At 39.7% G+C, this 24,901-nt stretch overlaps 1 protein-coding gene across 3 annotated transcripts in view; it reads right to left on the reverse strand.

Moving 5' to 3' along the window:
- The window catches only part of ENOX1 (ecto-NOX disulfide-thiol exchanger 1), a 597,059-nt gene that overhangs the window by 98,541 nt on the left and 473,617 nt on the right, over nucleotides 1–24,901 (reverse strand). For all 3 annotated transcript variants that reach the window (XM_063425978.1, XM_063425979.1, XM_063425980.1), the window contains one exon: nucleotides 21,275–21,392. In XM_063425978.1, the coding sequence (XP_063282048.1) occupies nucleotides 21,275–21,392 (118 nt within the window). The remainder of the gene's footprint in view (nucleotides 1–21,274; nucleotides 21,393–24,901) is intronic.

The raw sequence follows: 24,901 nt of genomic DNA on the forward strand, positions 1-24,901 counted from the left end.
TTTCTCTCTGACCCACCCTCACACACCCTCTCTCTCAAGTTTATTATGTTCTCACTTAATGGATAATAAAAAGATATTTGTTAGATTTTAAGTTTATGTTGAGTTCTAGGCATGAACTCTATAAAGATGGCTGTCCGTTAGGTATTTGTTCCAACTACTTCAGTCAGTGAAATGCCACAAATGGTTTTCTGGGATTGAAACCCTTACATTGTTGCATGGATATAGGCACACATCATGCTGACTGGCATGGAAGAAAATATATAAATTGCATGCATACATATGCTTGCAAACCTTAGTCTTTGAAGGGGATTCACATTAAAAGCTAGAAGGCCCTTAAAGCACTTTTCCCCTGCGTTGAAAATTGGAAAACCCCTGGACAATACAGTTAGTATTTCTACTTTTGAGAAACACGTTCAGTGTACTTTACTTTTATGTTTTCATTTCTAATAAATGAGTTTATGCTTTTTACTCACTGTGGGGGGCCGGAACACACTTGGACTCACAGTCTCCGTTAGCTGAGACCACCCACGGTCTCCTCTCTGGCACACCAAACGAAACATGCATTTGATGTGTGTTTTCAATCACCACGTAAATATATTTTGCTATTTGACATGGTACATGAAACAGTTTCAATTAGTGTAACTAATCCGGTCTAAAGGTAAATTTAATTGTGATTGTCAGTCACTAGGCATGAGCAAGGCAAAGGTAAACATACACATTTCTCAGCAAAGGAGAGGTTTCAATAAATGTTAGTATTTTTAAATGTTTCTATCATATCCCCCCTGTCTCGTCTTTCCTCCAAGCTATACATGTTAAGATCCTTTAACCTTTCCTGGTAAGTTTTATCCTGCAATCCATGAAATCGACAAACTGCCTGTGTACTGCATTGGAGCCTAGTTACCAGCTTCAACATTTCAATTTAAATAACAAGTCAATTTTATCAGAGGGCAATCTCTTCAACTTTAATTGTGATGTACCTGCTGTCACTTGGGGGGGGGGGGAGGGGGGGGCGACACATGCAGTTATATAGTTTTATATATATATATATATATATATATATATATATATATATTGGCTCACTAGAACACAGGGAGAGTATTGTACTGTTAAATTAGATGTACATACTGAGCCTTTCTCGGCCCAGCACTACCATCTCCCTCTTCACCTCCTCGTGGTTTCATTACCCAGGAGCTCTATGCTTTATCAACATGGTGTATCTGTACCACACAGAGCATACATATCTAATACTATTAGGATTTTTTTTGGGGTGTCCTATTCCATAGATACATTTTATTTAATTCAAAGGATGTCCCAAATCCTGGTCATAATGTTGTTTAAGTAACACTTGGTTAAAGTACTGGGGCCAGAGCTGGTTAGCATTATGGCAGGTTCCAGGGTAGCTTTATAGAACAGCATTTGCTCATCAAACCTCAATATCACTTTCCAGTGAGAAAGGGTGGCAGTTACTTATAGCAACTAGGGGGGAGTACCTAGTTACAGATTATGACATCCACTCCTTTTTACTATCATTAGATATAAACCTCTCCTTCCACTATTTCTTGTGGTGGTAGTCTCAGGTTCAGTGTTGGGTTGTGACCAATTTCTGACCGAACCAACACACAAGTAGGTTACAGGTAAGTTTTAGCCTTAACTCTTTAATCCCATCTGAAGAATTTTCCCTTCAGTATGCCACAATAGACAATGCCGTAAACACCATTAATACGGCGGGAGTAGGAGCCTGGCTGAGTAAAACGGACATTATTAATGCCTTTAAGTTACTTCCCACACATCCGTCTCTATGGCACCTGCATGGTCTTAAGTGGAAAGGTCTGTACTATTTTTTTTTTTTTTACAAGGCTCACTTTTGGGTCGAAAAGCAGCCCAAAAATATTCGACACGTTCACCAAGACCTTGTGTTGGCTTCTATTAAACAAATGCAGGTGCCATACGGTGATACACTATTTGGACGACTTTCTGTTTGTCGAGAATAATTCCTCTCCTCCTAGTGATTTAACCAAGGCCATCTCGTTTTTTCATTCCTTGGGGGTACCGGTTTCTCCCAAGAAAACAGAAGGCCCAGACACGTTAGTAAATTTTTGGGGTATCCTTTATTCTGTAACAATGGAAGCCAGCCTTCCCTTAGGTAAAATGGATAGCATCCTACAGATTATTGGCAAATATTTACAAATTGGGACCTGCAATCAGAAGGAATTGCAATCTCTGTTGGGGTCGCAACATTTTGCCATAAGAATTATTCCGCAAGGTAAAGCCTTTATTTCAAGACTCCTTTGCCTGCTTTCAAAGTTGTCCAATGACTTTAGCCGTATTTCCCTGGATTCCCAGGCTACTATTAATATGGCGTAACTTCTTGTTACAGTGGAATGGGAGGAGTATGTATCTACCACAGCTGTCTATCCATTCTTCCGTCATTTGGACGGATGCTGCAGCATCCACAGGTTTTGTGGACATATTTGGCAACAAATGGCTCTGGAGTGGTTGGCCAGAGGAGGTACAGTTTATTGAAGGGTTCTCACGCACCTCAGCCTTATTTGAGGTATACCCTATCGTAGCAGCACCCGTGGTATGGGGTCAGTCATGGGCAGGTAGCTCGGTACGCTGCTTCTCCGACAACCTAGCTATCTGTCACATTATAAACAAGGGGCATTCCTCCTCACTAACTATGAGATTCATGAGGAGACTGACATGGTTGGCAGCCTGTAATCAATTTTATTTGGTTTGTTGTCATGTTCCCGGGGTTTTCAATACTGCAGCTGACCAGTTGTCTTGCTTTGACTTCCAGGCCTTCAGAGACACGTTACCCATGGCCTCACCAACAGCCACCGCCGCCCCGTCATTTCAGGAACTAGTCATGGATTAGATGAGCTATCAAGGCATAGTTGCATCTTGTCTAGCTTGGCCCTTTCGGATAACTCACTGCTGCTATACAATAGAGCTTTCTCACTGTATACATTTTTTATGTTAGAACATAACCTGGTTCAGTTTTTAAATATCTCATCTTTAGTAGTTTTCGCATCCTTTTGCCATCTCAGACTCAAATTATCACACAACACTATTAAGTTGTATTTAACCGGCATTCAACACCACATGTATACGTTATATCCTGACAATCCTAGTTTTTTGTCTGCATACCCCATTAAGACCATACTAAAAGGCCTACACAAAGCCAGTAACACTCCTCCACTCCTAAGGTTACCCATTCACAAACAGATATTTAAGGACATGTCCAACTTATTAGATACAACCCCTTTCGAACCTGACACAAATTCAGTAATCAAAGCAGCCATCTACTTAGCCTATTATGGGTTTCTTAGGCCATGCAAATTCACCATATATAGTAACAGAAAATCACGAGACTGCCTTAAGCGTTCTTATCTAATCAAACAGCAAGATTACTATGTCTTATCCTTGCATATTACAAAAACAAGCTTTGTAAAGTAGTTCAAATCACATATTATCCTACTCTAAATAAATGGTGCCCCATTAAGGTTCTGGATGCAGATCTCCAAACATTACCACCCCAGTCAGATATCCCTCTGCTGGTCCTCCACAAGGCCGTCCTGACCACTGCTAAGTTTATGCAGTACGTACGAGTATTACTGACTAGACTAGGTTTGAACGCCAGTAACTTTTCAGGACACTCTTTTAGGATAGGGGCAGCCTCTACAGTATCTAGTCATGATATACCAGTACATGTCATCAAGTCATTGGGGCTTGGGAAGTCATCTGCTTTTTCTCTGTACATACCTCAACCGTTGCTAAAAAATGAGGTCAGCTTTTGTTAAACCGTCTTCTTGAGGTATATTCCTTGTATTATCGTTCCATGTATTAAATAAATATTCTTTGGCAAGACACTTCTATTTTTGCCCACTTTATTACCGGCCTACCGCATACGTCGGTTTCGGCACACTTAAACCGACTTGGTCATATATACATGGTACATCAAAACACTGTACACGTATATATATATATATATATATATATATATATATATATATATTGTATTTTTGGTCATATTGTATCCTATTGTAACAATGCAATGTTTTGTGGACTCAGGACATACTGATAAAATCCTGGTAAAATATTTTAGTATCCATCCTGGTAAAATATCCATAGTATCCATCCTGGTAAAATATTTTAGTATCCATCCTGGTAAAATATCCATAGTATCCATCCTGGTAAAATATTTTATAAATAAATATCCATTGACTGTTACTTGGACCTGAGTACAATCAAAAGTCACTACTACCTTACTACTATCTTAAATCAGATTATATTATCTATCAACAGCTCAGAATAAAGCACAAAAGATGCCCCTAACAAAGGGACATAGAAAAACGACTTCTGCAAGCTTAATCTATCGCCTGGGCTTGTGGCCTACCGGAATTGCCGGCCTGTCGGCTGGGAGAAGCAGCCGATCTTCCATCTAGGACCATGCATCATGAAGCGCATGTCCTGAAGCCCCATTATCCCCACTTTTGGACCAGTGGGAGATATGCCAGTCCTCACAGGGAACACTAAAAACTCTATTTGGCATAAGTCTGTTGCTCCTGAGACCTTGTGGAGAATCAAGATGGCCAGCATGTCTTCAATAAGCCAAGCAAGCCATGAGAGCCTGGATTGGGTGCAAAGCTGTGAGGCCCAATTTGACAAGATATGCCAGGATTTCTGGAATCGTATAGCCTGTCGCTCACATACCGATTCCTTCTCTGTAACACCGCAGACTCATACCGGCCACTCCAGCTCACTGATCCTCTTCTGGGCTGAAAGCACAGGTAGCGATGCATCGACCAAGCTGTCCATGGGGTGTGCGGAGTTCTAAGGCCCCCTTGGTCATGCCGCATGGATCAAGAGGAGCCTTGAATAGAAGGCATCAGCCCCCTTGTGGCCCAGGCCTGAGGTAGTGCAAAAACCTCGGTCGACACACTGAACTGAGAATGGATGTGATGGTCATTGCCCTCTACTTGTAGAGGGTGCCGGGTCAAGCTGTTCTCGACACTGAGATGGACTCTCTATTGTCGCCTTCCCGTGGCATCGGTTAAGAAGAAGAGGCAGCAAGCTTACACACTCAAGCATCCAACCCCTGTAGCTCATAACCAATGGCATTTTTGTCTCCATTGACGTTTGTTATGTCACTACTTTCTCCATAGCTATTCTATCTTGCACATGTCTGGAAGGGCTACTATTGATACTAGGCTTCATTCCTGTTTATACGTGGTGTACATGCATAGCCTGCTCCACTGAGCCTTATCTTCCACTGAGCTTGTTAGCTCAGCATGTTCATTATCTTAAAAAATTGTGCTATGTTTACCTATGTAAGACATTATCTGTCTTGTTTTAGCTAATGTAGCAATGCAAGCTTTTCTGTAATCACTTGCACAGCAAAAATAAAGAATTTAAAAAAGCTATATCATAATACATGTATTAGACAATCTGCATAACACGGACTGCAATTTTCATTTTTCAAATAATTTCTCTACAAAGTACATATAGTAAAAAGAGAAGGGAGAGAAAACCCTAAATAATGCAATTTAACAATCTACATCAATGTCATTGGCTCAGTTCCTGCATGCTGTGTTATTAATCTGCTTTCTTTTATTTTATGTATTTTTATGGTTTTTGTTGCAAACCATTCCAGAATAACTCATTAACGCAATGTAAAGTAGTAGGGTGTGACAGACGAATGCTAAACTATCACATGTTGTTTTGTAGATTGCTGCTGTGCTAGTAGATAATGAGGACTGGCTGGCATACTGCAGCTAGATAACATGGATTGCACACCATCTACTCAACAGAGAATTCTATGATCTCAATTTGATATGAAACGTTCCTAATTAACATTTTCTTACATAACAAAACTGCTGACAAAAACGTTATCTGCTTATTACTGATGGTGTGAAAAGCTTTAGTCAATATTGAGCAAGAATAAATGTGTAAGCATGTGTGATTCAAAGACTGGAAATACATTGTAATTCCCTAAAATATTACTTATATTATATTCAGTTTAAACCTAGTTTTATTTTATATAGCAGGACTGGAGAAAAAGCAGATGGCTGTGTAGAACTACAGCCTCCATGGAACCTTGCCAGCCTTAAGAATTTAACTGACAAAGTATCATGGGAGTTGTAGTAGTGTGCAATTTACATAAAATGCATTTCTTCTCCCCCTCTCCCCCCCCCCTTCCCCAACCGGAAAAAAAGAAATTTCTTATTCATTTGAGGCAGCTGAAGTTTGTTATCATGTTTCATGAATGAGTATTTGCCATACCAACACAGCTTTGTTTGTGTCAGCTGATAGTTATACAGGGTTATTCCGTACAGGTAAAAACAGACAAAAATGTAGCAGAACTGTCAAAATGACAACACATGCATTTTAATGATAAATCCATCAAAATGTTTCTTTTTTTATTGGAAATAAAACATTACATGTATTATAAAAAAAAGAAAGGTAAGTAGCAAGAGAGGTGAGAACGGACAACAGCTCAATAAGCCTGCCCTTCGGTGGGTCACCGCTTAGATCTCAAGCTGGTTTTAGCTTGTGCCATTACAGAGAGAACATATCTGAAGCATATCAGACTGGTTCCACCCATACGGGCAGTCCAGATCCGAAAGGCCAGCAAGTTCCCTCTGCACGAGAGATAAGGCAACCCCAGACAATCGTTTCAGCCTTATAAGGTATCATCAGTGAGGTATAGCCAATATCCCTCTAGGCACCGTGAGCAAAGGGTCCACGTCTGGATTACCCTTTACACTTAAGGAGAGAAAAATATGTATTTGATATGTGCATTACTCTGTAAAAAATATATATACGTTTTCACCGTTTACCCTGGTTGACTCTAGTTTTGTGGGGGAAGACCTCTTTAATTTGTCTCTAGTTAGTAGAAGCACATTTTTGTCTGGTCTGAATAACACAATCATGGCAGTTTTCTTTTACAGGAGGACTTCTTTCTTGCATACTCTTTCATAATCTTTTAGCCAACTACTTTCTTTAGTAAAATAAACATGCATGCTTGTTATCCACTAGCATAGTGCTTGTCTGCGCCAGTATAGTAATGCCTTTCTATCGCTGTTAGGTGTATGTTTATACTACAAACCCCAAACTGCATTCTTTCTTGTTCATCCTTACTTCATATCCAGGAAACATCATAACTGAGGTCTCTTTGTGCACATAGTAGTGGCCTCGTATCCACAAAATAATTTAACCAATAAGCACGTGAGAGACTTTGTTACGAACCACTAAGTGAGCCCAAGTTTTTCCCTACTTACACTCAGCACAGTTCGGTCTCTGGTTGTAAACAGGAAATTGGGCATGATGGCTGGAGGGAAGAGAGTTAGGAAGCCATGCCTAAGGAGAGGTAGAGTGATAAAAAAGTAAGGAAAGACTGATCAGGCTGGGGTATAATCATGACTGATTTTGGACAGGAGTTTTGCACATGGTGATAAACCAAATCTAACAAACAAAATACACTATAATACTTTGGCTAAATGTATTTGTTTATACTTTACATTTTCTAGAACAAATAGAGTTTCTAAATTTATAACTCTATTCATTTTTTTTTAACAATATGGTTTCCTTGGCATTGAGCACAACACACGTAAAATTTTGTGCTCTGAAGAGGATCCTATCTCCTCCAACTGAGTGTTATGTTTGCATTAGCCATCTGGTAAGTGTTCTCAAATATCAGGCATCAATATCAATAAAATAAATGAGTATTTACAAAAAATCTAAGGTGAAACTACCCATTTGCCATCACCAGGGCCGCCATCAGGGGGTGACAATCATAACGTAGCGGCGGAACTGCCACCGGTGCAGTTGCACCGCTACCCGCATGCTGATGGCATATTAAATAAGTCTATTTTTTTCTCAGCTTGAATATCAACTTACATTTTTTTTTAAAATCACCCTTTTATTTAGTGTTTATATTGAAGATTTTCATTTTCTGCTAAGGCAAGTCATTCAGAAGTTATTGGAAAAAAATAGAAAAGCAGGTTCCACAAACAGCTTATGGATGATTGTAGGGAACCTGGACAATGGATTGCAATGGTTGATATGGAGCCTGTAAATATATCCTGTAGTGCACTGTAGGAATTGTTTACAAGCTGCTATATGAACATGGAATACAATTATTATTATTATTATTATATTATTTATAGAGCGCCGTCAAATTCCGCAGCGCTTTACAATGGGTGGATGAACAGACATGTAATTGTAACCAGACAAGTTGGACACACAGGAACAGAGGGGTTGAGGGCCCTGCTAAATGAGCTTACATGCTGGAGGGAGTGGGGTAAAATGACACAAAAGTTAAGGATAGTATTAGACTAGTGACAGTTGCAGAAGAGGAATCAGTTGGGAGCTATTAAGAGTTTAATTGATACGCTTTTATGAAGAAGTGGGTTTTTAATGATTTTTTGAAGGAGTGGAGACTGGGTGAGCATCTAACGGAGGAGGGAAGCGAGTTCCACAGGAACGGTGCAGCCCTCGAGAAGTCTTGAAGGCGAGCATCAGAGGTGGGAGTAAGGACAGAAGATAGACGTAAGTCTTCAGCAGATCGTAAGGGCCTAGACGGGACATACTTGTGTATAAGGGAGGATAGATAGGTGGGAGCAGCATTATGTAGACATTTGAAAGCAAGAACCAGAATTTTAAATTGAGCTCTATATTTTATAGGAAGCCAATGTAGGGACTGACAGAAGGGTGAGGCATGGGAGGTGCGGGCGGACAGGAAGATGAGCCTCGCCACCGCATTCATTATGGACTGTAACGGCGCAAGTTGGGAGCACGTAAGACCACTGAGAAGCGGATTACAGTAGTCAAGGCGAGAAAGTACAGTGGAATGGACCAACACCTTAGTCGCATCTGGCGTTAAGTAGGGGCGGATGCGCGCAATGTTTTTGAGATGGAAATGACAGGATTTGGCGATAGAGTGAACATGAGGCTTGAAGGAGAGGTCGGAGTCAAAGAGAACACCTAGGCAGCGAGCCTGCGTGGTGGAGCTGATGGTAGCACCATTGACTTGGAGGGAGACAGACACAGGAGTAACAACACTTGAGGGAGGAAAGACCAGAATTTCAGTTTTGGTCAAGTTTAGTTTAAGGAAGTGGGCAGCCATCCAGTTAGAAACAGCAGAGAGGCAGTCAGAGACACTAGTCAAGAGGGACAGGGAGAGATCAGGAGAGGACAGGTAGATTTGCGTGTCATCTGCATAGAAATGATATTGGAAGCCAAAGGAGCTAATGAGATTACCAAGGGAGGCAGTATAGATGGAGAACAGTAGGGGACCAAGGACCAACAGAGAGGAGTTGGGGAGAAGAAGCAGATCCAGAGAAAGAAACACTGAAAGAGCGCTGGGAGAGGTAGGAGGAGCACCAGGAGAGAGCAATATCTTGTAGACCGATATTGCTAAGGATGAGAAGAAGCTGTTGATGATCAACAGTGTCAAAAGCCGCAGACAGGTCAAGGAGAATTAGGATAGAGTAGTGACCATGAGATTTTGCAGTGAGTAGATCATTGGATACTTTGGTCAGTGCCGTTTCCACAGAGTGCTTAGCGCGGAAACCAGACTGAAGCGGGTCTAGCAGAGAGTTTGATTCGAGGAAGTCTGTCAACCTCGCATACACAATTCTTTCAAGGATCTTGGATGCAAAAGGCAGTAGCGAGATAGGACGATAGTTGGATGGGGAGTTAGGGTCAAGATTGGGCTTCTTTAGAATTGGGGTTACAGTTGCATGTTTGAAGGGCGATGGAAATATACCAGAGGAGAGAGAGAGATTGAGAATTTTAGTGAGAGGTGGAGAAAGAGAAGAAGACAGAGTACGGATGAGATGCGAGGGAATTGGATCTAGGGAGCAGGTAGTGGGGCGGGATGTAGCGGGTGCGAATTAACATAAAACAGCAGAGGGAGTGAAGTTAGGGGAAGTATTGCAAGGGGGAGGAGAAAGATGAGAGATCTCTTCTCTGATTGTAGAGATCTTGTCAGTGAAGTGAGTTGCAAAGTCTGAGGCAGTCAAGTTAGTAGGTGGAGGAGGTACAGCAGGGCGAAGAAGAGAGTTAAATGTGTGAAATAGTCGTTTGGGTTCGCGGGAGAGTGTGGTTATGAGGGTATTGAAGTAATTAACTTTTGCAGAGGAAAGAGCCAAGCTGTATGAGCTCAGTATAAATTTATAGTGAAGAAAGTCAGATGCACAGTGAGACTTTCTCCAACAGCGTTCAGCAGTTCTGGAGCATTTTTGGAGGTATCGAGTGAGCTTGGTGTGCCAGGTTGTTGTTGGGGGGCCTGCGGCATTTAAATGTACAAGGTGCCATGATGTCTAGTTGAGAGGAGAGGGTGGAATTGTAGAAGGAGGTTGCAGAACTAGGACAGGTGAGGTTTGAGATAGGTAAAAGGAGAGTTTGGAGATTAGTGGAGAAATGCTCTAGGTCAAAACCTTGGAGGTTTCTGTGAGAGTGATCTTCAGATGGTGGTGTCAATTGGGTCTTAGGTATGCCAATGTCAAAAGTCAGCAGATGGTGGTCAGATAGAGGAAAATGAATATTGGAGAGATTAGATGCAGTACAGAAGTTGGTGAAGGCAAGATCAAGAGTGTTTCCTGCTGTATGGGTTGCTAAATTGGACCATTGCGTAAAGCCAAAGGAGGAGGTTACAGAGAGCAGACAAGAGGCATCAGTGCAATTAGGGTTATTGGTTGGGATATTGAAATCCCCAAGTATAAGGGAAGGAGTGCTAGATGAGAGGAAGGTGGGAAGCCAGGAAGAAAAGTGCTCAATGAATAGTCTAGGATAACCGGGGGGGCGGTAGATGATAGCAATTCTTAAAGGAGTGGGTTTAAATAGGCGGACAGTGTGAACTTCAAAAGAAGAAAAGGATAGGGCGGTGGGAGTTATGATTGGTTGAAAGGTGCATTGAGGGGAGAGAAGGATGCCTACACCGCCTCCTTTACAGTTGAGTCTGGGAGTGTGAGAGAATTGTAGCCCACCAAAACATAAAGAGGCAGGAGTGGCGCTATCAAAGGGGGACAGCCAGGTCTCTGTAAGTGCAAGCAGTGTGAGTGAGTTTGAGATGAAAAAGTCGTGTATGGTTGTTGATTTTAAATTACTGAAGATGGAGCGGGCATTCCAGAGTGCACAATGAATTTTGGTAAGTGAGGGTAAAGGGCAGGGTATTGTGATGAGGTTTGTGGGGTTTCTGGTTGTCTTAGTGTGTGTAGAGAAGGTGAAGGGCCCTGGATTGGGAGAGACATCACCAGCTGCTAGAAGTAGGATGAGAGAAAGTGACAGGAGGTGTGAATGGGTTTTGTATGCATAGGGTCTAGGATGAGATCGATTGTGGGTTGGAGTGAGAGAGTAGAAAAATGAGTGTAAGGCATGAGATGAGAGAAGGGGGGAGTGTAGCAGAGAAGGGCATATGTAAATGTGGATGGGGGGATGAGTGAAGTGGGTGTAAGGAGAGATGTTTATACTGAGGGAGACTGAGGAAGTAAAGAGGAGGAGAAAGCAGATCATTGCTAAATTGTGAAAAATGAAAATTGCACAGATGTCAATGAATTGCATAGATGTCATTTTAACTGTACTTACGGTTTCCTGACTCAGTTTTCCCTCCTCCCACCTGGCTATTTCAAAGCAGCTATGGGGTTTGACCTACAAAAGTTGCTGTACAGAGTGTGAGGTGGAAGGCGTGGCTCAATTTACAGCCTGTCTAGATACATGGGGTAGAGCGAAGCCCCGACAGTGAAATTTGTTTTTTCCCTGTAGTACGAAAAAAATTTAAGGGAATTTAAGATGGGTTTTGTATGGTACATTTAGTTTTGTATTTTTCTGCCATTAAAAAAAAAATGAGCAGAATAAAACATTGAGTCTTAACTACATCATTATATATTTTAATCTAATAAATAATAGTTACCTTTCTACATAAGCTAAAAGGATTGCCTAAAATGATTGCCAGGTCTACAGGATCAAAAGGTTGGTGCACACAGTTTCTCTCTGTACGCGCTCGGATTTAATTTCAGAGGAGAAATGGAAAGCAAACTCAATTCCTGCAGCTGGACATTAACACTGACGGCATACTATATATTACAGAGACTAGTCTTGCCAGGCCAGATGTTATTTTATGGTTTCCATCAGAGCATTGGCAGAGATGACTTAGATTTAAATATTGTGTCTGTGTACAAGGATCTACTTCTTTAAAGCAGCAGAACTGACAGGGGTGCAATGTCTGGCCATGTTTGTTACCATCCCTACAAATAATCTGTTGCAGTTGCTGGTGCATAATATTCTATTGTTTACAGTTTTGGGCTTTGAATCAAATTCTGCACATAATGGATGCTGAGCTTAGCCATGTGTGCTACAATCCCGTAATGTAACGTTTCACTTTTATTGGTGTATTCATATTCTATTATTTTCCTGTTTTCTGCTTAAACTCAATTTCTGTATCCAACATTAGCGGACATTGTTACTTATTCAGAATATTACTATAAATAGATCTATAACAGACTTTGGCACCCTGCTACTAAGATACAAACACTTGTGTTAGGATACAAAATACTGGAAGAATGCATGATTATATCGATTTAACAGTGTGATTATGCAAAACTCAGCTTAGAAAGGCTTCATTGAATTTGCAGACTTCGAGATATTATTAGGTGGTAAAACATTCCAGGTGTATCTGGAGAACAGTTGGGTGGAGAAACCCCATCAAGGATATGGGACACATTTTTGATCTACCAATGGAAAGACACTTTCCAGAGATGTCCCACAATGTGCCTCAACTACGGTATCAAATCCTTAATAGGGTTCCTCCACTTAACAGAGCCTGAAATAGAGAGAAGATTTTGCCACAAAGGGAGGTCAAATGGCTGTGTAGACTAGACATGTGTCACCTAATGATCTTAATGAGAAACTTAAGTGGCACTGGTTCCTGTAACACATATCCTCTACTGCTATTTAGGGTGTCGACTGCATGGTAAATCTAGGTAGACTTTGTGTGTTCTTTTTTGTCTAACATTCCTACATCATTTTTTGTACAAGCTCTGGCTTTGAGTCGCTTGCATTCCATGCCGACTTACGGTCTGTATACACTTTTAGAGTGTTTTTTATATATCTTTATTAAGTTTTTGTTTATATGTCCATTTGTTTCATCACATTATTATTGTTTAAGCACATTATTTATTGTCTCACTATTACATTATCTTGCACATTATTCCCTTTCTAACATTATATAATGCTTTTTATTTGTATATTGTGCTCCTTGATCAGTAACTGACTAGCCCTGTTTGGTTGCCTAGCAACAGTATGTCCTGATTTTTATAAGGTTTTATTTCTAAGTTTTATGTATATGCCCGGATTCTCCTTTATCCCCTTTATCTCTGGGGCACATTCGAAGTATAAAACAAGTATTAGATTGCGAGTTTCACTATACTGTAATTTGTATACTCGTTTCCTAGCAACTCCCAGTGTGTGCATCATTGATGACATCACGCGCAACCAGAAGACCGCCCAGAATAATTAGGGGAGCAGCAAGATGGCTCTGGAAAGAGGGAAGATGCTTTTGTCCACCTTTTTGTAAGGGAGAGTGTCTATTTAAATGGTGAGTGTTCATTACTGTGTTCATGGCATTTTGCACCAGTGAAGGTGAATAACGAAACATTCATTTTCATCTGTGTCCTTCGAATAAACCTGCACTGTAGCACTTTTTGTGCACACAGCATTTCTGGTTGCACTATATTCTTACACAGAGAATGACCAACCACTTTAACGTGCCTGTCACGCAGCTCATCAGCCATTGGATTTGTAGTTTATATTCCGCACTGCTCAACAAGCCTGATTTCCAGTTTTTAACCTCCCTTGTGACAAAAGAAAAGAAAAGAATAAAGGTTTGTTCACTAGACTAGGACATGGACAAATTAAGTGGTGACAGCCAGGATGGAGACACAGTTTGCCAGTTGAGGAGCCCTGTGAATAGCCAGAGAATGCTTTTCATGGCTGTGTGCTGACCTTGCTTTATAGAGAGAGCATCCGCAGGTCACTTCATTTAATATATCTGTTTCCACAAGACCTGAGCAACATCCAAATAGCTAGACAATGAATGTATCTGGAATGTTTCAGTGTATTATTTGTTGTAACAAATATGCTTATTTTTAATTTGTAAACCAAAACCCATTTTCTTGGCATTTGAAATGAGCATAGCAACACAAAAAAGGTTACTATCACAATAAATGTAATACACACACACACCTAGGCATGACAGCAAATAGTGTGTGTGTGTATATATATATATATATATATATTGTAGCAGGCTGGCCGGGTCTTGGGTCATAAATAGTAGAAACAGTTCTTTCTTCCAATATGAGGAAAGCTTTATTTAGCAAGCTGACCCCAATAGAGCCACAGCAAAACATGAAACTAACTAACATAGAGTACCCTTTCTACGCTACTGGGCAACTAAGCTGACTCCAGTAGTTTAACAAAATAAACAAAAGCTTGCACAATACCTCTATGTTCCCACACAGTTTCAGCAGTCTCTTTGACTCACAGTCTCTCTGTCTCAGCCCCAGCTCTTCACAGGAGAGACTGATTTCCCTCTGCATAGGGTTTATGTAGCTCCCTCATTGATGTACTAGAGCAACCTGATTTTTAACCCCATCTAGTCAGGGAACACTGAAAGTGCCATTCTGGGGCTAATATAGCAGTGTTCCCTCACACTGCCACAATATATATATATATATATATATATATATATATATATATATATATATATATTTATACACACACACAGATATACATGTTGGTTGTACTAAGTAACTACATGAAAGAGTACTAAATATGACACTGCATCACTTGCACGACTGACTATGTGATTTATAGGATTTTTTGTCCATGTGGGTTTGTTAACATGGGCAAGACCAAGAATGACCACATGGATAGCTTCCGGAACCATTGTTCTGCTATTTTAAATGCACACCCTAAGAATGCTTTTACAGTTGCCAGACATTTTTTTGAGACTGGCCACCTGCTACCTTCCATAAAATGTTTTAGATTATTCCCATGCCACCACTCAGGAGAGGGGGGGATAGACACAATTAATTAATTCAGAGAGACATTTGGGATTTTTACCTTAGATACACTTTCCCCAGATTACTAGATGAAAACAAATCGTTGAACTGGTTTTGTCAAGGAAGCTTTAATCCTCCTGTGGATAATGAAAGCAGTTAATTAAGGCCTTCTTCAAATGTACCACTAATTAGTATGGCTCAATGCCACAGCATTTGCTATAGTTTATCATCTTGCCAGTAATTTGACCTCTGGTACACATACAGTTTTCTGTTCATGTGCCTTTAAATAACACAGCGCTATTAATGTTCTTGAAACCAGTAGCATGATTATATGTGCAAACCTATATTAAATACACCACTAATTTGTTATCTGAAAGCTGTGCTCTTACGATGGCGATCTCAGGTTTATTTAATCTCATCCTGCCTTGCATAAATTGTGACAGCGTTCGTTTGTTACCGATTATGGTTACTGTTGCTGTGTTCCTCAGTTAGTGAGTTCTCAGTTTCTCAGTAACAAGGATCCAGTGTTTGTACATGCACTTTTGTATTTATTTTCTACTTTACACACTGTCCGATTTAAGCACCTTTTATTCTAATGTTTGGCCTTCCTTCTTTTTTCCCCATCACTTGCACCAATCGGCCATACTTTTAAATATTAAAGATTCCCTTTGCTTTGTTTCTTATTCACCCCTCTATATCTTGGTGAAAGTTATTATTGGACTTGTTCTCTGGGCCAGTGGAGTGTGATGTTACATAGAATCTCTCACAGTGCCTCGTTTTCTTCTCCTGGGATATCAATTGTATATGTGTACTATCCAGGTTGTCTTAAAAAAAGTTTGCAACTGAAAAGGTGACCTGTATATGTGTACTTTTGATCAATAAGAGTTATTTTGCATCTACAAGTCCAGAGAATGTGCTCCTATGTGGCAGATATTATTTGGATGGAGTACAGCAATTACAGTGGCAATTACAGTGGATGCATAAAATGCGATGCCCCGGCCAAAGGTGACTGACACACACTGACACACACAGGTTTTTAGAAGAAAACCACATATAAGTAATCATTAGAAATAATCACTATAGATATACTGCAATCTAGAATACTATATGTCAGCATGTATATATAAACTTATAAACAGACTGGCTGTTTGATTTTGATATATAGTGTTACCTTGTAATAAATACATTTTGCTTTCTTTCTTCAGAAATTGATTGTGATTATTGTCAACAAGGCTACATCTTTATTGATACTTGTACAAATTCAATACGTAAATTAGATGAATTTCTTGAGAACATACACTGTTGCTATACAATGTCACACAGACTTTCTGTCATCCTGAATGATTTTAATTAAATCAACAGCCATCCCTGAAGTGATAGATCTAACTTTTAATCTCACTGGAAATTGTTGCATAAACCGTTTCATATTAGGTCCTCTGTGTAGCATTATTTTTAACTGATGTGTGAAAGAGACCCGTTCATTTGGTTCTATTGTGGAGGTGGAAATTGCAAGTGTGGGTATTTCTAAATTGAACAACAATGACTTCATAATCTGCCTGAAAGTAAAGCAACTATCAGAAGAAAGTAATCAAATGGGATTCCATTATAAATAAGGAAGGTCTGGTAAGACATATACTGCCTTGTGAGGGATTCCCAGGACCCATGTAACAAGTCCCTTCTCATAAAATATGCGCGGTTACATAGGAGTAGGAGCTTTGGCTGGTAACGGATTGATCAGTGTCTGCCTGTTATCCATTTGGTATGATCCTCAATGTTTATTGAGGGATAGAACCCAATAAGACACTAAGAGAAGACACTCCGTCTCACCACAACATCTACCTTACATCGAGTCCCACAAGTGATACCGACTATGGTACGAAGAACATTTTAACCTTCAACTGCATGCAAACTACAGTAAGATATCTTTACAAATATCCTTGAAAATCAAAATACACAGTGATTTACTGATCTGTAGTTTTTTTTGTTTTCTCTCCAACTACAGCGCTAAGTCCTCTGCAAATGGTAAACATGAGATCTTGGATAATAATAATAACAAAGTATTTAACCAGGAAAGGTACATTCAGATTACTCTGGTTTCCAAGAACGTCCTGGGGGTGTTACACTTGCCCAACATCCAGGGGTTGTACCTATTACCCAATTTAATGGTACTCATTTCATCTACCTAGGAAGGATGAAGGGCTGAGTCAATCCTGCCAGGATTTGAATCTGCGACCTCCAAGGGTTGAACAGATTCTACTGTTGATGCAATAGCCTACTGAGCTACCTCACCGGCCTTAATGTAGGCCTTAAATAATGGTGAAACAAATGTGCTTGTGTGATGTATTTCATTAATTGGCAAGGGTAAAGGAAATAATCTGCTTGTTTGCATCTGTGTGTTTATACGTGCACATTCCTCAGCAAGTACAGCAATATTTCCTCCAAAACACTGCGCTGTTAATTTTACTCAAGCAAAGCCGGAAAGTATATTTTAACAGCATGTCAAAATGAAATACTAGGAGTGTCGATAAAATGACAGTAAAATAAATGTAAATTTAGATTGCTGTCACAAGTATCTGCTTGACTCTGTGAAGATGTTAGGTTGCTATAGCATTTTCCATAGCAACTTTGTCTCGTATTGCATAAAAAAAGACTCCGTGCCCTAAAAGCCTGTTAAGAAAAAAAGGATTACATCAATCCTCATATGTAATGATCCAACATAAAACCTTATCAGTCTGAAAACATAACAAAATGTAATCTATATAATAGCATTGGTGGTTTTGGATTGTAACACAGCTTTTATCTGCCTTCCTTACTAACATGCACCATGAGCAAGCGGCGATCCATGCTTCTTTTACACAAATGGCTCATTACAATGCACATCAGAGATTCTATGCAAAACATCCATTTGTACAACAGCACACAGATTATACAGATATATATATATATACACACAACTAAGGAATTAGGTAATATCAACTGCAATCATTCTACCTTGAGCAGTTATCTGGAAGAAGTATCAGTGGAATTATATCTTGTGTTTGTGTTGCTTTGTTGTATTAACCCTGTAAGTACATACCCCAACTCACATGCAATAATGAAATTGTTCTTTGATGGGGACTATGCTTATGCCTTGCACATTGAACATCAAGTGGCACATTTAATTGTAAGTAGATCCAAACATACTTTCATATATTTTATATTTGATAATAGGCAGTTATACAATGGACAGTTTATGTGCTATCCATCATATAAAAGCATAGTTCTACCAAGACTATAGATCCATCGTTATTGGAGTTTCATAAGACACATCCCTGCTACTTTGAGATCTTAATAGCTCAGGAATTTTTCAGCTCAATGTCTTATACATACAATTACACTGCTGTTTTCTGTTACACAACTGCATGACTCCCAACTCTTTGGGACCATATGCTCTAATTGGCCAAACATTCATGTGTCTATTAGCAACACACCTTAACATATATAATTCATACTATATGGGATTAATTCACTAAACAGTCCGTTGAGGAGAATTGAAAACTGAAGATTAGGCTAAAAGAGCGAAGTTAGACGTCAAGTTGAATAGGAGAACTTCCTAATCTCAGCTATTTACTCCTGTATTTTGCAAAGCAGGTTTAAGTTCACCACAATTCACCGTACAGTGAGCACTCAATTATGCAAGCATAGTGAATGTGCTTAGAAATCAGCAGACATGCATTCATTGTACTCTTGACAGTGAATAGTTTCGTCCAGCAAAGAAACCGTTTAGAAATGTTTTTTGGCTGATCAGTCTGATTAGAATTTAAATGGGTTCTAAACCGGACAAATCGATTCGTTTAAGAGAGAGTGTAACGAATGTACAGCAATTAGTTTCTGTTGATATCATTCTGAATGCCTTTTTAATTGGATAATGCCTGTAAGCAGGCCGTAATGTCAAAGTAAACCCCCCCCCCCCCCCAAAAAAAAAACATGGTCCTCTGGCCACAACTCCAGCCATGCCTCATATAACAAAATAGTTCCCATGACCATTTGACATGTTGCAATTAATTATAACTATTTTACAAGTTGTAGGTAATTTTTTTTTATTTTGTCCATGTCCAACAACCTATAAACAAACAAAACATTATATTAAAGCTTAATATCAACCATATCTGCCCCTACCCTTCAATTCTTTCCCCCTAAGCAATGTATTCAATCCTCTTTTGGATTTCACACCATTAACTAATTATCATATTGGATGATACTGATTCGATCTACAATTTTTGGTCCTTACACTTAATCTGGACTATATTAAATTAAACATATATATTTTTTTTTAATCGAAAATAATCACACATATAATGGACTTTTTTAGATAAACGTAAAATATGTATTTGTGAAGCTACAATTGGATTTGAGCATAGAGGTTGTTCTATGTCTATGGCATTTCTAAGCAGAGTATAAGGCAACAAATCTCAACCGGGAAGCAGCATGCTAAAACCTCTTTGCTTTTATATATCAATCTTCAGAATAACCCAAGGCATAATGATAACAGATCATAACCTAAAAGGTGTCAACAGACAGTCACCATGTACTGTAATCCTGTGCTGATCACACATCCAATCATTCGGAAAGTGTGTCTTGACTATATGTCTTTTAGCAATAATGTTACAAACCACTTGAAATATCAAGTAATTTCCTTGACTCTTATCGGTGAGTGATTTAGGAAGAACCCAGAGAGAAATTACACAGCAAGGTCTTTATAGTGGACAGAATATTTATACCTTTACTTAGAGCTTTTTCTTGCACTATATTTCAGTGTACCATATACGGCTTTCTGGATAAAGGTATCCTTTATTTGGAAATTTTAGCGTATCATAAATTAGTAATCAGCTAGAAAAATAATAAGCGTATAATCAATACAAATCTAGTAAGCAGTGTTGTGAACATAATAAAAGAGATACAATAATCAAGCGACATAAACAAAATTGAATATACTGAAGATAGTCCTCTTATATTCCACATATCTACTCTGAAGTCCCGTGTTTACAATGAAACGATTCGCCCTTTATTCTGCTGAAATTGCTTTACAGTTATTGGTTCTTGGGTTGGATAATACAGAAGATTATTTTTTCATACTGTTTTGCCTCATTCACATGGCAACGCGTCTTAAGCCTGGCTCTGTTAAGGGCTCGTGGAGTGTCTTTTCAAACAATGGGCCTAATTCTTCTTTATGATTTTATAAAAAAGACAGATGATTGAAACTACCTCCTATCAGTGTTGTTACACACATAATGAAACCAAGCAACACCTCAATACCTGAGGTTTATAGAACTGATAAATCCAGGACTGTATCCTTGCAAAGTAAATGCATTGGCTCTAATATTTATCATAGAATATTTTATATTGTCAATTTTTGCTTTTTCAGTATTTTTACATGTCACTCAAAGACAGAAGATAAGGTCACAACCCTGCTTAATTATACATTTGTATTGTTTACAAACCTAGTTTATTTATTTATTTTACACTTGCGAAACATTCTAAGATCGAGGCTTAAGAATTGTTGGAATGCTTGAACATCTCACAGATCTACAGCAGAGCAGCAGGAATGTTAATACGAAATCACATATGTATTACACAATGTCACTGCCTAAACACTACCACCATACACATAAAAGACAAATACTGTATACAGTAAGTACAGTGACAATACAATACAGTACAAACTACGGTATTTCACTCAACTAATAATCTGCATCTACATTAAGAAGGCAGTGTTAGATGTGCACTTGTTGAAAAGAATAATGTTAATGCTTGTTTAGAGATATTTGCTAAATTAGAAATGTTATATTTATGTTTTAGATATATATATATGTGTGTATATATATATACACACACACACATATATATATGTATATATATATATATATATATACATTTCTCATTTAGCAAATATCTCTAGACAAGTATTAACATTATTCTTTTCAACAAGTATATAGACACACACACATACATACATACATATGGAAATTCTAAGCTAAAAAAATACAATCAACAAGAAAATGTTAATTATTTTACTAAAACAAAAATATGTTCAATACCCTACCTTTGCTTGCGCACTTAATTTCATGTTTTCAAATTCACATCTAAGGAATGAATCGCATGAAACACACAGAACTAATAGAACACTTAAGACCCAAGATTATATGGATATTATCTATGCTTTTACTCACCTGATTCGTCGACTCTGACTTTTTTATTTGGGATGTCGCTGCTGTCATCATCAGACATTTCCATTTCCTCTTCTCGACGGATCCCCATGAGCTGTTCACTGTGTGCATTTCGCAGTTCCTAAAATAGATGAAAAATATAGGCACCAATAATATAGAGAACCGTTATTTTTTCATTCAAGGCATCTTTCTTTCCTGCTTATGAAATACATTTTTAAAATCATATTTTACATATGTTTTTCGTGAGAATAATTATACTTTAAATCATAATTCCCAGTTAGCATTCCATATCTTTGATCAACCTGAACAACCTATTGGAATTAAAATTACTGTAAGTTAGTAATGCAACATCAAATTAGCTTTGTCACACATGGCAAATGATAAAATATTCTATATTCACTTGTTAGTAGGTCATTGATCCATTAGACCTGCTCATGGATGATAAAACAGGGTGATTGATTAAGAGTATAACAAAATAAAAAAAAAGTGTAAAAGAATAGAAAAACAGGATTAATTATAGAAAAAGAAATCCCAAAACAAGAACATAGCGTAAAGATTTAAATCTAAAGAATGATAAAGGTGTCACATTTGGAGTGTCATAAAAAGGAGACAAACTGCAAAGCAGGATGGAATACACAGAATTTATATAACCCTGCATAGTCATGTTTTCTACCAATAAAAACATTAGAAAATATTTTCTGAAATTATTTTCTTTTAATTCTAAAAAAAAAAAAAAAAAAAAAAAAAAAAAAACTAGATCATTTAAATTTTGCAATTTGAACGCATTGGAACTATTTAACCCCTTAAGGACAGGGCCGGATTAAGAGCCCAGTGGGCCTGGTGCTGACAATCATGATGGGCCTATTTACAGAATCTTATCGACCAAAAACACTAAAACGGTCATACCTCCCAAGCGTCATGTATCTGATGGAGATTTAATTTATGCTTTCATCTTTCCAATAAATCCATACCCCCTAACAGCAGTGTCCAGTGAAGCAGGAAGTCAATGGGCAGGGTAAAAGGGTGGGCCATTGGTGCGAATCACGTCACCAGACCTGCCAAAAGGGGAGAACATGCCCAAAAAGGCGGCATGTCTGTCCAAAGAATTTGAAGGACAGCCTGGCATGAATGCATGTCAGGCTGCCCGCCAATCCTGCAGGCTGGCCAACTAAGGGCATACTATGCAGGCAGCATTCTGAGCTTGACATAAATGCGTCTAATGATGCGCTCACTCCATGCTTTCTAAGGACTGTCCCCTAGCACTCGCTGGTCCACTTGTCTCCTAACCTTCTTACTAGCAGACAGAAGTTCCTGATATACAGTCTGAGACAGAGAAAAGGTGTATGTAGTGAGTGTAGAAGAAAGGAGGGGACATACCACAGTGTTAGAGAGACCAACAGCATTACCTAAACTAATTTTATTGTCAGCCAGTCCACACAGGTTTTGTTCCCATACATCCCTCTTAAGCTTCCAAACATAAAGGGACACTATAGTCACCAGAACAACAACAGCTTATTGTATTTGTTCTGGTAAGCAGAATCATTCCATTCAGGCCTTTTTCAGTAAACACTGTCTTTTCAGAGAAAATAACTCCACTGGCCACTCCTTAGATGGCTGCTAGAGGTGCTTCCTGGGGCAGTACTGCCTAGTGTGCAGCACTGCCATTCAGTGTCTCCACCCTCTGCATGCAGACACTGAACTTTCCTCATAGAGATGCATTGATTCAATTTATCTTTATGAGGAGATGCTGATTGGCCAGGGCTATGTTGGACTTGTGCTAGCTCTGACCCTGATCTGCCTAGTTAACAGTCTCAGCCAATCCTATGGGCAAGTATTGTAATTTGCTCAGACCACCACTTCTGATGATGTCAGCAGACAGTCAGTTCAGAGGCAGAGTCAGCAGTTGCAGACTTGAATACAAGTTATATTTTACTATACTTAGGGAGGCAAGAAGGGGCCAGAGTGGTGGTTTTAACATATCAGGGTCAGAAATACATGATTGTGTTCATGACCCTGTAGTGCTCCTTTAAGCAAGAGTATGTGAAGAGTAGTTAGGGTTGCCACCTTTCTTGGGGGAAAAATACCAGCCTTAATCATTTGTATAATCACAAGGAGTGACATCAGAGAAAATTCTGTAAAATCACCAACAGACTACTCACAGTTTGATTCTGCTGTATAGATGGATTGCTCCCAAAGTCTCCCTGTCTCCCAGTGTCTCAGTCTCGCAAGTCACCCAGTGTCTCAGTGTCCCTATGTATCACAGTGTCAGTGTACCCATGTCGCCCAGTCCCCTAGTCTCCCAGTGTCTCAGTGTCCCCATTTCTCCCAGTGTCCCAATGTCTCAGTGTGTCCCCATGTCACTAGGAGACCCGGGAACACACAGACATGGGGACACTGGGAGACATGGGGACACTGAGACATTTAGGGAAACTGAAACATTTGGGGACACTAAGACACTAGGGACACAGACACTGAGACATGGGGAAACTGAAACATTTGGGGACACTAAGACACTAGGGGCACAGAGACATGGGGACACAGACACTGGGAGACTAGGGGACACTGGGAGACTAGGGGACACTGGCTGGGAGACAGACACTTGGGGACACTGGGAGACATGGGGACAGTTGTGGACATAGACATGGGGACACTGGGACATATAGGGACACTAGACACACTGAGAGACATGGGACACAGACACTGGGAGACTTGGGGACACTGAGACACTAGGGACACTGGCTGGGGGACATGGGGACACTGGGAGAAATGGGGACATAGTGTCTCTGTGTCCCAATGTCTCAGTGTCTCCCAATGTCCCCATGTGTCTCAGCGTCCCCATGTGTCTCAGCGTCCCCATGTGTCCCAGCGTCCCCATGTGTCCCAGCGTCCCCATGTGTCTGTGTTCCCAGGTCTCCCAGTGTCTGTGTCCCCATATGCCCTAGTGTCTCAGTGTCCCCTAGTGTCTGTGTCCCCTAGGTCCCTTAGTGTCCCCTAGTGTCTCAGTGTCCCCTAGTGTCCCTTAGTGTCCCTACTATCTTTCCCCCCATCCCTCACTTACTGTAGAGCTGTTGTCTGGACTCTGTGCTGTGTAGCTGCTCCCCCACAGATCAGTGAGTAGTAGAGAGAGGCAGGGATATGCTGTAACTTCCTATCCCTGCCTCTCTCCACACACAGTGACCCCTACTGGCCGGTGCTGGTATCGCAGAGTAATCTCCATTTATTCTGAGAAAAATACCTGCATTTGTATTGCTGGTATTACTGCAATACCGGCACGGCCACACAGCCTCAAATACCGGCTGTGCCAGTAAAATACCAGTCAGGTTGCAAACCTAAGAGTAGTGTGTGTAAAAAAAAAATAAAAAAAAAATTATTATTTTTTTTTTTTTAAATGGGCCTATTCCATGGGCCTGGGCATGGAGCTGCAGCTCCATCAGCCCCTATGTTAATCCGGCCCTGCTTAAGGACCAGACTTCTGGAATAAAAGGGAATCGTGACATGTCACACATGTCATGTGTCCTTAAGGGGTTAAAGTTGAGCAGAAACAAATATCTAATGAGATAACTCCTTAAAGTCTAACCTCTATAGTGTAGAAAAAACATTTCAATGTTAAAGTGCCTGTTTTACAGATAG

This window comes from Pelobates fuscus, chromosome 1 (genome assembly GCF_036172605.1).
Source record: "Pelobates fuscus isolate aPelFus1 chromosome 1, aPelFus1.pri, whole genome shotgun sequence".
NCBI lineage: Eukaryota > Metazoa > Chordata > Amphibia > Anura > Pelobatidae > Pelobates > Pelobates fuscus.